Here is a 12,770-nt window from a genome sequence, read left to right as displayed (position 1 = left end):
GTACAGATCGTGTGCTGTTTCTGGAGGTGGAACCAAAGTGTATATGCTTCCAACGTCTCCCATCCCTGCCTGAACTCATGTCCATATGTGCATGTTCTCATATCTATGTATAAATAATAATATATATTATAAAAGGGGGCGTGTCACTGTTGCTGTATATCTTCCTCTTCTCTCCATAAAACAACACTGAGAAAGATGACAGGCATGGAAACTCTGAATATGTGAACATGTACTCGGCAAGACAATCTGGGGGAAATGATTGGTTCCTTAAAACTTCACTAAAAGCAAAATCTTGAGGTTTCAAAATCCATGAAACAGACCAAAAAAATTAGCAAAAAAAAGTTTTTAAAAATTGCACTAATTTCTTCCTGCCACAGTTAAAACCAACATTTGTATAGAGTTTGTATGCACACACATAACTGTCTATACTGTATTCTATTTTTAAAATGTTAGTCTGATTTCCCGTCATAAAAATAAATGCTTAACAGCTTCATGTATTTCCTACCAGATTGAGATTTTATACCAGACTTCAAAAGTTTTAGACACAAGCGACTCTAGCATATGCTGTAATATTACCTTACTTCTTTATTTTACACTGAGTGTCCCAGCAGGATACTTAGTGATCTTTTTACACTTAACACTCACCCGATGAAAGAGATCACAATTTGTACTCATGTTGTCTCACGTTAAGTTAATTTTGTAATTTTCATTTATTCAAAAAGCATTAGGTAACCACTGGAAGAGAACAAAAAGCTTTTGTAGCCCTCTTCAGAGATTCCCATTCTTAACGTATCTTAATCTTAATGAGAAAACTTGTTACTCAGACTTTGCATTTTCCCTTGATTGTGAGCCTCTGCATTTGTGAAAAACATGCAACCTACAAGTCAAGAAATAAGGATACTCAGCAATTGTGTCCCATTTTCTTCCACTCTGCTTGCTGTGTGTCAGCGATAGGAAACAAATACATGTAATAGTGTCACAGTTTCTTTCCCTGCTGTGAATGCAAAATTGAATAATTTAAACAGATTTACTAAACTAACTAGCTTGAGAGAACAATAATCCATTTCAACAAGCGTCTCTAGAATTCAGCTGCAATGATGAATAAATTCCCATAGAGACTCCTACTTTCTTATCCCCGAGAAGATCGTATTAGACTGATGTGCTCTCTTGAAATCTTTGAACCATCTATCATTCTTTCACAAAAGAAATTATTTTGTCAGAAACAGAGGCCAAGTTTTGCCTTCACTTACACCAATGCAAATCCAAAGTAATGCTAATACTTGAACAAAATTATTCCAAGGTATCAGAGTAACAGCACAGATTGACCCAGTGAATATACCGTACAACATACCCAAAACTATACTTTGTCCTTTCATAAACTACCTTTTATTGTTAAATACTATAGAAATGCTTATTAGCATCTGTACAGATTTTTTTTTTCTGGAAACAAATCTAAAAAAATGAAACGGTTACAAAATGACTTACTGTAAATTGCTCACTTTTACTGCTACAGGAGTATGGGGAAGCTGAGTGGCCCACTTCAATGTCACATCTTGATAAACATGCAACATGCTATTATGGTTTCCAACCAGAGTGTTTATTGTTCCTTCAGATACTGTTAAAAACATAAAAACAGCTTTAAGACAACAGATGTTTTCATGAGCCAGTGTGTTCCTTTCAGGTTCACATTATTTTCCTTTTTATTTTTTTTGTGGGGGGGGAGGAGAGGAGGGGAAGCCACTACTGCATATTTGTGAACAGATCTGTTTTCCTTTTTATTTATAGACTATTAAGCAGTCAAAAAGAATAATAAAATTACATAGACAATAACCAAAAATGTGTGATTAATCATGGACACCAATTACAATGATATCAATGTGTGAAATATAAAAAAAGATGTGCTGGACACATTTCTGGTACTTGCAGAACTACCACTCAAAAGTATTAGTACCAGAAGTCCCAGAAGGCCCCAAAAGTAAAATATCATGGATTCGTCATCATCATTATGAATGCACTGGGATAGACATGGCGCAACACACACATTGGTTAAGTAATTTTAATCAATAGACTGTTTATCACATGTTTACACAAGAAATTACAGAAAGTAAAATAAAGATGATTATGAGAGTGTTTATAAAGTTTAAATTAACTAATTTAAGATAAGATTTTAAAACTTATTCTTTGCTATTCTGGTACCAAAATGGAACTATAGTTTCTTAATTCTGGTCTTATCAATTTGTCAGCCAAGCTTTATACCATTCAACCACAGAATCAGAGCATTTCACAAGCATTTATCCTTACAAGACACCTAACTTTCTTGCATTCTTGCTGCATTTAAAGCCCTGAAAAATTAATTGATCTCAGCTGCTCTGAGGTACCATGCAACATGCTTGAATAGCTTAATCTTGGTGGACTTACCTCTCTTCTACCTCTACCTTACATGCCTTATATTTGAATCCAAGCAAGATTTTGCTCTTTTTATTTATCTATAAGTGACTTACAAGAAAAAGTAGCAAATAGAATCCAAATTTTAGGATACTTGATTCTTTCTGTTCTCTGAAAAATTATCCACTTCAGTTACAAAATGTAAGATACAATTTGAATTCTACATAAGTTTTTACTATATTAATCTACAATATATTCAAAAGATTGTAACTTCTTAATGAAAAAATTATTAGTTTTAAGTGTAAGTAGGTCAAAGATTCTAAGTTTAATTTTTATTTTACAAACCTGAACAATAAGGAAGGAAGCAACTTGGACTGCAATCAAGTTTTTTCATGAATCGAATTTGCCCATTATCCTTAAGGCAAAAGAAATTTCTCTCACCAAGCACAAAAACAGAGGAGGTCTGATTAAAGGATACAACACATATATCCAGCGCTTGCTCTCCAATGTTTAAAACCCAATCCATCTTCAAAAGAGAAAACATAACCAAACATCAGTTAACAGCTATGTGTATAATAAAAGGCTTAAGAAGAAGGTTCAGTCTACATCAAACCAAATGAATTTTCAGCAATTAAGTGAAAATACAAAATCAGTTTGGGGGGCGGTGAGGGAGGGAAGAGGTAAAATGTTCTATATTTTAGATGCATATTATTTTCAGGAATGTTGTGATTTTCCTGATTCCAAAAAAAAACACAACACACACACTGTTGGGGAGAGCGGAAAGAAACCAGCCCACAAACATTTTATGACATAAACCATAAACACATGCTATGCAATTCACTCTGTAATCATATTTATTGTTCAAAAAATAAAAATGCATACATTGTCCAAAATGAAAAAAAAGCTTTGAAATCTGGAAATAAACCACAAAGTCCCTCATTCTACTAACTAGTTAAAGTCTACCACCTCCTTTGTGTCTGCCCTTAGATACTGCTAAACAAACACTTGACTGATGCCAAGCTGGTTTAACAAGAGAGCTAGACTTCTAAAACTGATAAAATTCTCAATTCAATTGCCCTGTATTTTGTGGCTTTGAATCACAACTTTCCATCACTGTGATTAAAAAACTGAGGCATAACCTCCTTCACAAACATACTGATAGAGTTAAGGTAACAACCTGCACCTTCCATTTTAAAATGCTAAAAATGAATAAAAGAAATCAGGATTATGTTACATCATCCATTTTTCAGCAAATTCTTTCTGTTCTGGGATCAACTAATACCCATCATATTGCCTAGGTAATAGAAAGATTCCATAAAGTGTTTGAATTTTATTTTTTTTTTGCCCTGTGAAATTCCAGTACTTTGTTAACTTGATGGATTCAGAGTCCATTAAGACTCCAACCAAGAACGATCAGAAATTCCCCCCATATGTCCTTCAGTTACTTTTATAAATTTAGCATCTAGTTTAATTTACAGTCCCTCATTGGTAAAATGTCTGTTATGTTTGTATCACCCTCTGTTCATCACAGATTTCCATATACTTCTGGTAGTGGGATCAAAGGTGAATTCATAGTCTTTCTGAAAGCTCTATCAAGTGCCATCAGGAAGGTGGGGCACCAATCCTCCTTTTTCAGTCAAATAACACAAAGGTTGATAGTTACAGAAGAATTTTTGAACACTCACAATGTAGTTCACGGCTTTTGTCTCCCTCAAGAATAGCCCTATTTCAACAATCAATGTAACTGTGCTCCAAAGCCTATACAAGAACATGTAGGGATTTGCACTGATAGAGCTAGTTGAAGCTTAGTGCTGTTTGTTCTTAATTTAAGAGTGCAAATCCCTCATATCCTTGCCCAGTGCAGCTACACCTATTGCTGGCCACCAACTGCTGAGTTGAGGGTACCCCTGAGAGTAGACAAAGTCTGGAACAGTGTTAGAAATTATTCCTTTCTCAACATGATTCAGATAGAGTTCTGGACACCCATCCCTCAGAAATTTGGGATAAGTGAACATGGGAAGTTCTCATTTTTTTCTGTCCTATTTTTATTGCCTCAGACAAAAACGATCTTCTTGTACTTTTCTCTTTATTCTTGGATGTCATCTTCAGCAATCTGGACATAATATTCTTTCATTTTCTTTTCACAGGCAGAAGCAAATGTATTAGCTATGCATTTTTCCCCCATGTGGATACTTGTACACATTATCAGCTGGTATTGTTTATAGTAAAGTATACTGCAATGCACTCTAAGTGGGGTTACATTTGAAGACTGTTCTTTGATGCCAAACATATTACAGAATACAGTCCTCACCTATTCAGCAGTGTTAGTCAAAGAGAACATAGAGACTTGTTATCCAAGAGCTGGTTCTCTATTTGCTTCCATGTGTAAATCAAGATGTTGACTTTGATTTATATAGTACAAAAATGTTTGAGTTCTGACTCTTCCAGAGATCATCACCTCTCCTCCCCATGTGACATAATGGAAGATGTGGTCAGCTGGACTATTTAAGCTAGCATTTTCTGGAGTATCTTAAATGATCAAGCAGTTGTCAGTACAGTACCACCGAGGTGAGAATTCCTTTTTCCCACTAGTCCAAAATGGCCTGAGTATGTCTGCTTTAAGGCATGATGCAAAAGAAGTTAATTTCCCAGGTTTTTCACTGCAAGTGTGGGGAGGATAGGCAAGGGAGGATGGGGGTCGGGAGGATGGGCAAGCTGGGTATTTGAGGAAATGTCTTTTTCCTATATAGTGTTCTCTTTAACAACATACATGAGCCCCCAACTTTAACGGAGTGCATTTTAGAAATCTAACAAACTAATCATAAAAAGACTTTCAATTAAATTTTGATTAAATTTTTAAATGTACATATATTTTAACACATTTTATCTTGATAGAAATTAACATGAAATTAACCCTTTATGTTATGTTAATTTATCTGTTCTCAAAACAGAGAGCTTAATGAATATTTAGGTCCCAATCCAAATCGCAGTAAAATTTACTTGAGTCTTTCCATTGTCTTAAATGGAAGTTAGATCGGGCCCTTAGTGACAACACAGTGTTTCAATCTGTCAGCTAGTCTTCTCTCTTTTTAATATTTATGCACTGCAGGGTATAGTTTATGTAAAATAAACAGCTCTTACAACAAGCCTTTTTCCAGAACTCAGTTTTTGCTGCTCTGTCTCCTGTCTTTCATCAGCATCTGTTGCAAAGGCCAGCACTTGGTACCTGTTATAGAAAATACAGATAGTGTCTCTTTGCAGTTCATCGGTTTTACATCAAATTTTAAAATAATGTTAACTATAAAGGTTACGGCAAAAGCAGAATCCAAAAATGTTGTCAGAAAACCTACTGTACAATGTATCTTGATACCATCTTTCTTACGGAGCACGTGCACTGAAGTATAGGATCTAGATAATGGATTTAAAAGTAGTATTTAAAACATGCTATCAGACTGAGATTTTTTACCTTAAGGATACATGCTTATCTATTAGTAGTGGAAGATTTCAGTTTTTTAATTTCACGTAACACCAACAACCCGGCAGGATCAAACCGGGAACCTTTGGAGCTCAGTGCATGAGCCTCTACACCATGAGCTAAAAACCAACTCTTAGTTAAGGCTGTAGAGCAGACTCATTTTATCTCTATCTTTAAGTGGTCTCTGTGCCACTAGATGGGACTGGACACCACACCCAGAAGGTGTGTGGATTACATTTACATTAATTTTTTTCCACAAAAGAGTTCAGATTTTATTTTGTTTGTTTAAATTAAATGTTAGAGGTGGGTGCCATAAATGAGAGAGAGGCCAGAGACAATTTATTACAGCATTTTGAAAATAGGACCTCAGGGCAGTGAGAAAAAGCATGAATTTTCCTCATTTCAAATAATCTCTAATTTTAAAAAAAATTTCAACTAAAGCTGAGACAGAGTAACAGTTGCCTACCTTAGAGACATGTTAGAAAATGTAATGGTTCTACTCGGAAATGTGTCTCTGTAAAAATGGGACTAGATGAGTTGCATAGGTTTCATTTTATTACAGACAGCCCAGCAAACTGAGTCAAGTTGGCTTCTTCCTTCTCACTCATTCATTATCAACCATAATAAAAATTATGCAGGCCTATATCTGCCCTTAGTTGCATTTATGCAACCCCCACAATGCTCAAATTATGCCCTCAGTGACACCTATATATTTCCGTTTCCTTCCTGGGTCTGCACCGACGTAACTTATTAAACAACCCTGTTCCTGTTGCATGAGGAATTGAATCAAACACACTCTCTCTTAGTTGGCTCTGCAGATCCAACAGGAATAAACAAGAGCAAAAAAATATGTTGTTAATGTCTTACTCTTAAGACACATGGGATAGATCAGAGAAGTAGCACACTTCAAAGCACTTTGAGATTAAGATGATATAAAAGTGTAAAGTATTATCACAATATCATGAGCCAAATGTATCAAAAAGAGTAAGTGTAACGGGTATTCAGCACATAGTTGATTTTAGACATGCATGCTAAATGCCTTTGTCTTTATCATTTAACACACAATCCTGTAAGTCGATAATTTTCTTAATACTCTAACTGGCCACTTTCAAGACATCACACTCCCTCACAAAACTAATCAATGTATTTTAATAATTTTTGCAAAGCTTTACCTATAAATTAGGGCCCAGCACTGGAAATATACTGATTCAGCTCCTATCAAAATCAGGCTCAGGACAAAAGAGAGTTCCAAGTGTCCCAATTCTCCCTGATGATTTCAGTAACTTAACAGCAGATTAAATATATTTTAGTTTATTCCAAGACAAAATTTAAATATTAACACAATCAACTCTAACATTTTACGTTTATTTCTGTATTTGGGGCAATGGCTACTAAAGGATTTTTGTTAGTGGTTTTAACTTTATTTTATTTTTACTAAAGAAGATTTTAAAATTTCCACCTGAGTTGAGAAATGCAATTGTTCAAAAGCAATTTTTCTGTGACCTAAATAAAAAAACTACAAAACAAATACTACTGTATCTCTCTCCAACTTTGCCTGCCAAACAAGCAAAAACACTCTGTTTTCAAATTACAGAACATTTAAAATAGATGTTGCCGATTCTGAGGTAGGGGGAAAAAAATCTCTCTTTACCACATAAGTGCTCAATGACATGATCTTAGGAACCTGACTTTCTTGTCCAAAGTACTGAATTAGAAACACTGGACCAAATACAGTATTATTTTACAATATAACATAGGGGCGATCTACATTTTTCAGACTAGTCTCCCACAAATCACAAAAGTGCATTGATATCTATGAAATGACTGATTGAATGGCAGTTCCTTGTAACACTAAAATCTTAAAATCACAGAACCCATAGAGGGCCAAACAAACCTATCAAGCTATTTAGCATTCTTTCATGTCACATCACATGTAAAATAACTTAAATATGGAGAGAGATGTTACTTTTGAGCTTGAAAATAAGAATCAGTTTAATAGTGCTTGCTTGCTGAGGTGAAGGCACTGTACTGTATAAATCTCAGGATGGCAGAAAAATTCAGAGCAGGACAAATTGTTCCATGTTGCCCTGTTAAAAAATACCAGTCCAGATGGGTGGCACACTGAGTTTGCCAAAATCAGAAAGACATATCATTTCTTTAACATAAAACATTAAAAACAAAATTTCTTCTGCTTCGCTACATCTGGGTCCTATTTCTCCCTCACCTTTGAGGGCTCAATTGTGCATTCAGCTTTGAGATATAACTTATGTGTAACTCCCTTCCAGTATCCTCCCCTTAGCTTATATGGAATATTAGTAAATCCTACTTTGCAATGTACCATAATACTTCAATAATTATATTACATTATGTTTTTCTCTCAAAGTATTTTGGCACATTACATGTATCAAAATCCTGAAGGATCTCAAAGTACTTCACAAACTACACAGCACTACTAAAACAAACCTGTGACAGATATTGCAACCACATAAAGTATCTTTGGGGGAACATAATATTAAGTTTATGTATCACTGCAGACCAAAGATAGTATGTATGAGTCTGTTCTACTCCACAGGACAGAAACTAAAACAATGGATGATGATGAAGATGAATTGCTCACATTGTAAACACCTTCAGAGAGGTACCATCCCCCTATGAAGGTTTGTGTATGCTGGTTCAAACTGGATTTTCCAGAGACCAATAGACAAAGAAAGAGGTTTTGGCACAAAAAGCCTGTGTTTAAATGGACTCAGAGCTTTCTTGCTGCAGCAAAAGGACAAGGCATTCTGTCCAAGGGCCCCAACCCTTGCAGAAGGGTTGGAAAGACTTTGACCTACCAGGATCCCATAAGACTGATAGGAAACCTCTGGTAAGCTTTTTGCATGTATATAGGAACTTTTATTGTTTTTTATGTGTTTTCTCTGTAATGCTTTTGCTCTAAGAATAAATGCAGTTTGTTTTGTGAAAGCTGACTGGTAACCAGTGTACACCGTTGTAGCCCAGGAGAAAGCATTAACAACCACATATGTTGGACCCCAGTTAGACCTGCTGGAAAAATCACAAACGAGATGCAGAGGGACTGTAACCAAGTCGCAGTCTGAAAGGAGAGACACATGGGTCTCCACCTCAAGAAAGGTTATGGGTAGGAAGCCTAAAGCCATAAGAGGGTGCCCTCAGGAAAGACAAGGGGCAGGAGGGTGGGGGAGAATCAAAGGCACAGGTAATCCTGAAACTGTGATAAAAGATACCACTGAAGTGAATGGTTACCGCCAGGCAGACAGAGGGAAAGTTTAGCCAAAGACATTACAGCAAACCCCTAATCTCTTGAAATGAGCAGAGGATCTTTAAATTACCATGAATAGAAATTAAGACTTCAGTTTTTAAAAGGTGTCACCTGGAAAATTCACAAACAGTAAATTATACTGCTATCAGTTATCCATGTTGGAAAGAAATGACTGACGCCAATTTTCTATTTACTTCACATCTTTATGCTTATATCACTATACCTTCCTCTGGTCAATGCAACTATACAAACTTTACAACCTATTTAGTATCCAGGAGTCAACACAAAATAGTCCCACTAATAGAAAGCATAAAGGCTCCATTAACTGAGTATGTTGTTTGAGAGATAATAGGAATTCTAGTGCTAGAGCAGTAAATATTTATTATGGCAGTAAAGCACAAGCCAGGTTATGTTACCATTAGATAAACTGTACTCTTAAGACAAAATGCAAAACAGAAAAAAAATGGCTATATTCCTCTAAATCCTTTAGGTTATGATTATCTCTAAAATCTTCATTCCTCCTCCCCTTCATAAAGATGATGCATTTTGGCTATAAGCCCTTATGATGAAGGAAAATGTGCACTTTTGGTCTTGAAAGCAGATGAACTTGTCAGATTGGAATGCTGAGTAGGAGTTTCATAGGAATCTGTATGCTTCATGCAGATTAATTCTTGCCAAAAGAAAATTGCTAAACTAATCACAGTACCCTTAAACTATATCACTGATGTAATCAGGCCCAAATTCCTTTGCAGGAAGCAAATTTTGCTTTATATATGACTTGAACTAGTGACATGTAGGTAGAGACTGACACAACTAGCAGATTCATAATCTGCGGGTTGCTATGACTGACCAGCACTGCATAGGGTAGGAGGAAGGGAGATTAAAAATCATTGGGATGGCTGGGGATATTTCCATTCCAACTTGCTAAAATATTCAGTATTCCCAGGGGAAGCCCACCAGGCAAACAAGGGATGGGAAGGACAGCTACTTCAGTAGCAGAAGAAACACTGGATCTCTGGTCAGGAAACTTGCTTCCTCTACTCAGGACAGGAACTTTCTTATGCCTTCCAGATCATTGTTGCTGAGGTGGGGCCCTGAAGACTCTAGCAAACACCAGGTCAACCCCTGGGAAAGGGCCGGAAATTTCTCTAAGTCCCCACCCAGACACGAGGTCAACCCCGGCAGCACACACATCTGACGTCTGAGCAATGGCAACAGGTCACTCAGCTGCTCTAGAAGCAGTTCTTGACTACTCTCAGTAATCAGCAGCAAAAGAATGTAAGACATGGAGACAGATCAGCAGTGACAACTGCAGTCAGAATGGCCCACAAAAACAGGGAGCAGATCACCAGGGTGATGGCATGAATACTGTGACGTAGCTGTCCAGATCCATTTCATTTTCCCTTCCCAGGGATGGAGAGTGAAAGAGATGCAAGGTAAGCGCACCTCCATAAATGTATTAGTACCAGTACGCCCACCTCCCTAGCTGAGTGTTTCAGTATAGCCAACAGCAGCAGGAGTCATAGCAGCCAATGCAGCAGTCAAGTAGATGAGGCTTTAGCTGCCTTTAGGAGAGAACTTGAGAGACTTGCCTCAGTCAGGTAGCAAGGGCTGATAAAGAAGACAGCTCCCTTCAATTCAACCAGTGCTTCTGCAGGCCCCTGCCTCTGCACTGCAAAGTATAGGGGGACCTATCAGGTGTAGCAGATGGTTTTAATTAAACGTGAGTCCCACACAAAGCTAGGGAGATTACATTCCTCACAAGAAGAACAAGCAGGTTTCATCACATAGGATTTTTTACCTTATGTTCCTGGGACCCCTGGTGGCCAGTGCAGCATTATGGCAGAGCACATGGCAAATCGAAGTCTGCAACAATATCTTTTATTGGACCAATGTCTGTTGGTGAGAGACACAAGATTCGAGCCACACAGAGCTCACTCACTTTGTCTCTCTAATATCCTGGGATCGACAACTACAACTACACTGCAAATACATTCTTATGTATTTAATGATCACTTTGATCTATACACAAGTGAATTGGCCTGGCTTCCAGCTATGAGTTTGTCAGTTCTCAGCTGACGTCTAGCCCTTGGCCAGAGCTGGTACTCAGGCTGCCAGCATCACATCTGGTAGCACTCAATTGCCAGATTATACATCCCTCTCTGAAAGGGAAAGGCCAGCAGTCCAGCATCAATTTTAACACTTCTCAGTATTGAACTATATTCAAAAAGTCAAGAAGCCCAGGATCTCCAATGATAAGATAAGAAAAGATATAATTTTGTTCTTTTATCTTTCCTAAAGGGTAATTCTCTTAGCCCAGAATTCCAAATCCAAGCTTGGTCTCAGAAACAGGAGTCTAGGAATATGCCCACAGGCATCTTTAGTAAGGATACGGCACTAATTAGAGGCATTCCCACTAATATGCAAACGGGCAAAATGAAGTTAATCATACTGCGTCAATCATGACCACACACACATTTATCTGTATGTTATATGCATATGCCTAACCTACACTATTGGATCTTACATCACTTAGTTTGTGAGCTTCCCAGAAACGGGACTCTGTCTTCATCGGTGTTTATACAGCATGAGTCTTCTATCCCGAGTGGGGTTTATGGGTCCTACCAGAATATAATTAAAGCAGCAGCATGTCTGATTCCCTCCACAGGGAAAAATCAAGAGGAAAACTTGTTGGTATGGCAACAAGACGTAGGCAAATTGGCACCTACAACAACTGCACTGTTAAACCCAAGGACTTGGGATGCATGCAGGCAACCTGTTAATATTTTAACAGATAAGAATCAACTCCTGTTAAAAGGCTAAAGTAGAGGATAGAGGATTTTAACACAAAGATCTGTGTATGGCTGTTCATTTGTACAGAAGTCAGGGCGGAGGCTGGCACTTGGCAACCACAGGTCTGCATTGTTAATTAGAAGTAATGCTACAGTACTAACATGTTTACTTAGCAGCAGCATGTTTGGAAAGTTGAATGGCACAGCTTCACAGCATTGCTTAACTTTTTGGCAGACTTGAACCATTTGTATAACTCGTTTCCTTAATCTTTCAAAACATATATAGTTTAAAATTTATTACCAGTAGCTGTGTTGCTAATCAGTCATCTCCACTGGGCAGACCTTTATTGTGAGCTTGCACAAGCAGTGTGGCTCAATGATATACTGCTTAAATTGACTTCTGCCTAGCTCTGATCACTTTCAATTTCTGAAGGGCTTTTGAATACTAGATTCTTTGGTAGCTGTCTAAAATAATGATTCACAAAGGTATGCTGTCACTTATGGGGGAAAAATGAAGTGGTGCTAAATTGTTATTATTCAAAATTAAATACCGAGAGCTGAAGTATAAGGACCCTTGAGATTCACACAATAGTTTCTTGTTGCTTTCTAAAGAGATTCATAGATGCCTACTTCATTCTTAAATAGAAGCATGAGGCCAACATATCCACAAGAAACCCCTTTTATTTAGCCCTGTCATAAACAGATAGTTAAGGGTTAATGTCTCTTTTACCTGTAAGGGGTTAACAAACAGTGAACCTGGAACACCTGACCAGAGGACCAATCAGGAGACAAGATACTTTAAAATCTCGGTGGAGGGAAGCCTTTGTTTGTGTTTTCT

General features: G+C 37.2%; 1 protein-coding gene across 6 annotated transcripts in view; it reads right to left on the bottom strand.

Moving 5' to 3' along the window:
• Positions 1-12,770, bottom strand: part of BBS9 (Bardet-Biedl syndrome 9) — a 498,766-nt gene that overhangs the window by 429,501 nt on the left and 56,495 nt on the right. For all 6 annotated transcript variants that reach the window (XM_075062584.1, XM_032778779.2, XM_032778787.2 and 3 more), the window contains 3 exons: positions 5,527-5,611; positions 2,731-2,911; positions 1,486-1,615 (listed from right to left, as the gene is read on the bottom strand). In XM_075062584.1, coding sequence (XP_074918685.1) covers positions 1,486-1,615; positions 2,731-2,911; positions 5,527-5,611 — 396 coding nt within the window. The remainder of the gene's footprint in view (positions 1-1,485; positions 1,616-2,730; positions 2,912-5,526; positions 5,612-12,770) is intronic.

The sequence above is a fragment of the Chelonoidis abingdonii genome, chromosome 2, assembly GCF_003597395.2.
Source record: "Chelonoidis abingdonii isolate Lonesome George chromosome 2, CheloAbing_2.0, whole genome shotgun sequence".
In the NCBI taxonomy this organism is placed as follows: domain Eukaryota; kingdom Metazoa; phylum Chordata; order Testudines; family Testudinidae; genus Chelonoidis; species Chelonoidis abingdonii.
This window is presented reverse-complemented; position numbering and strand designations above follow the sequence as displayed.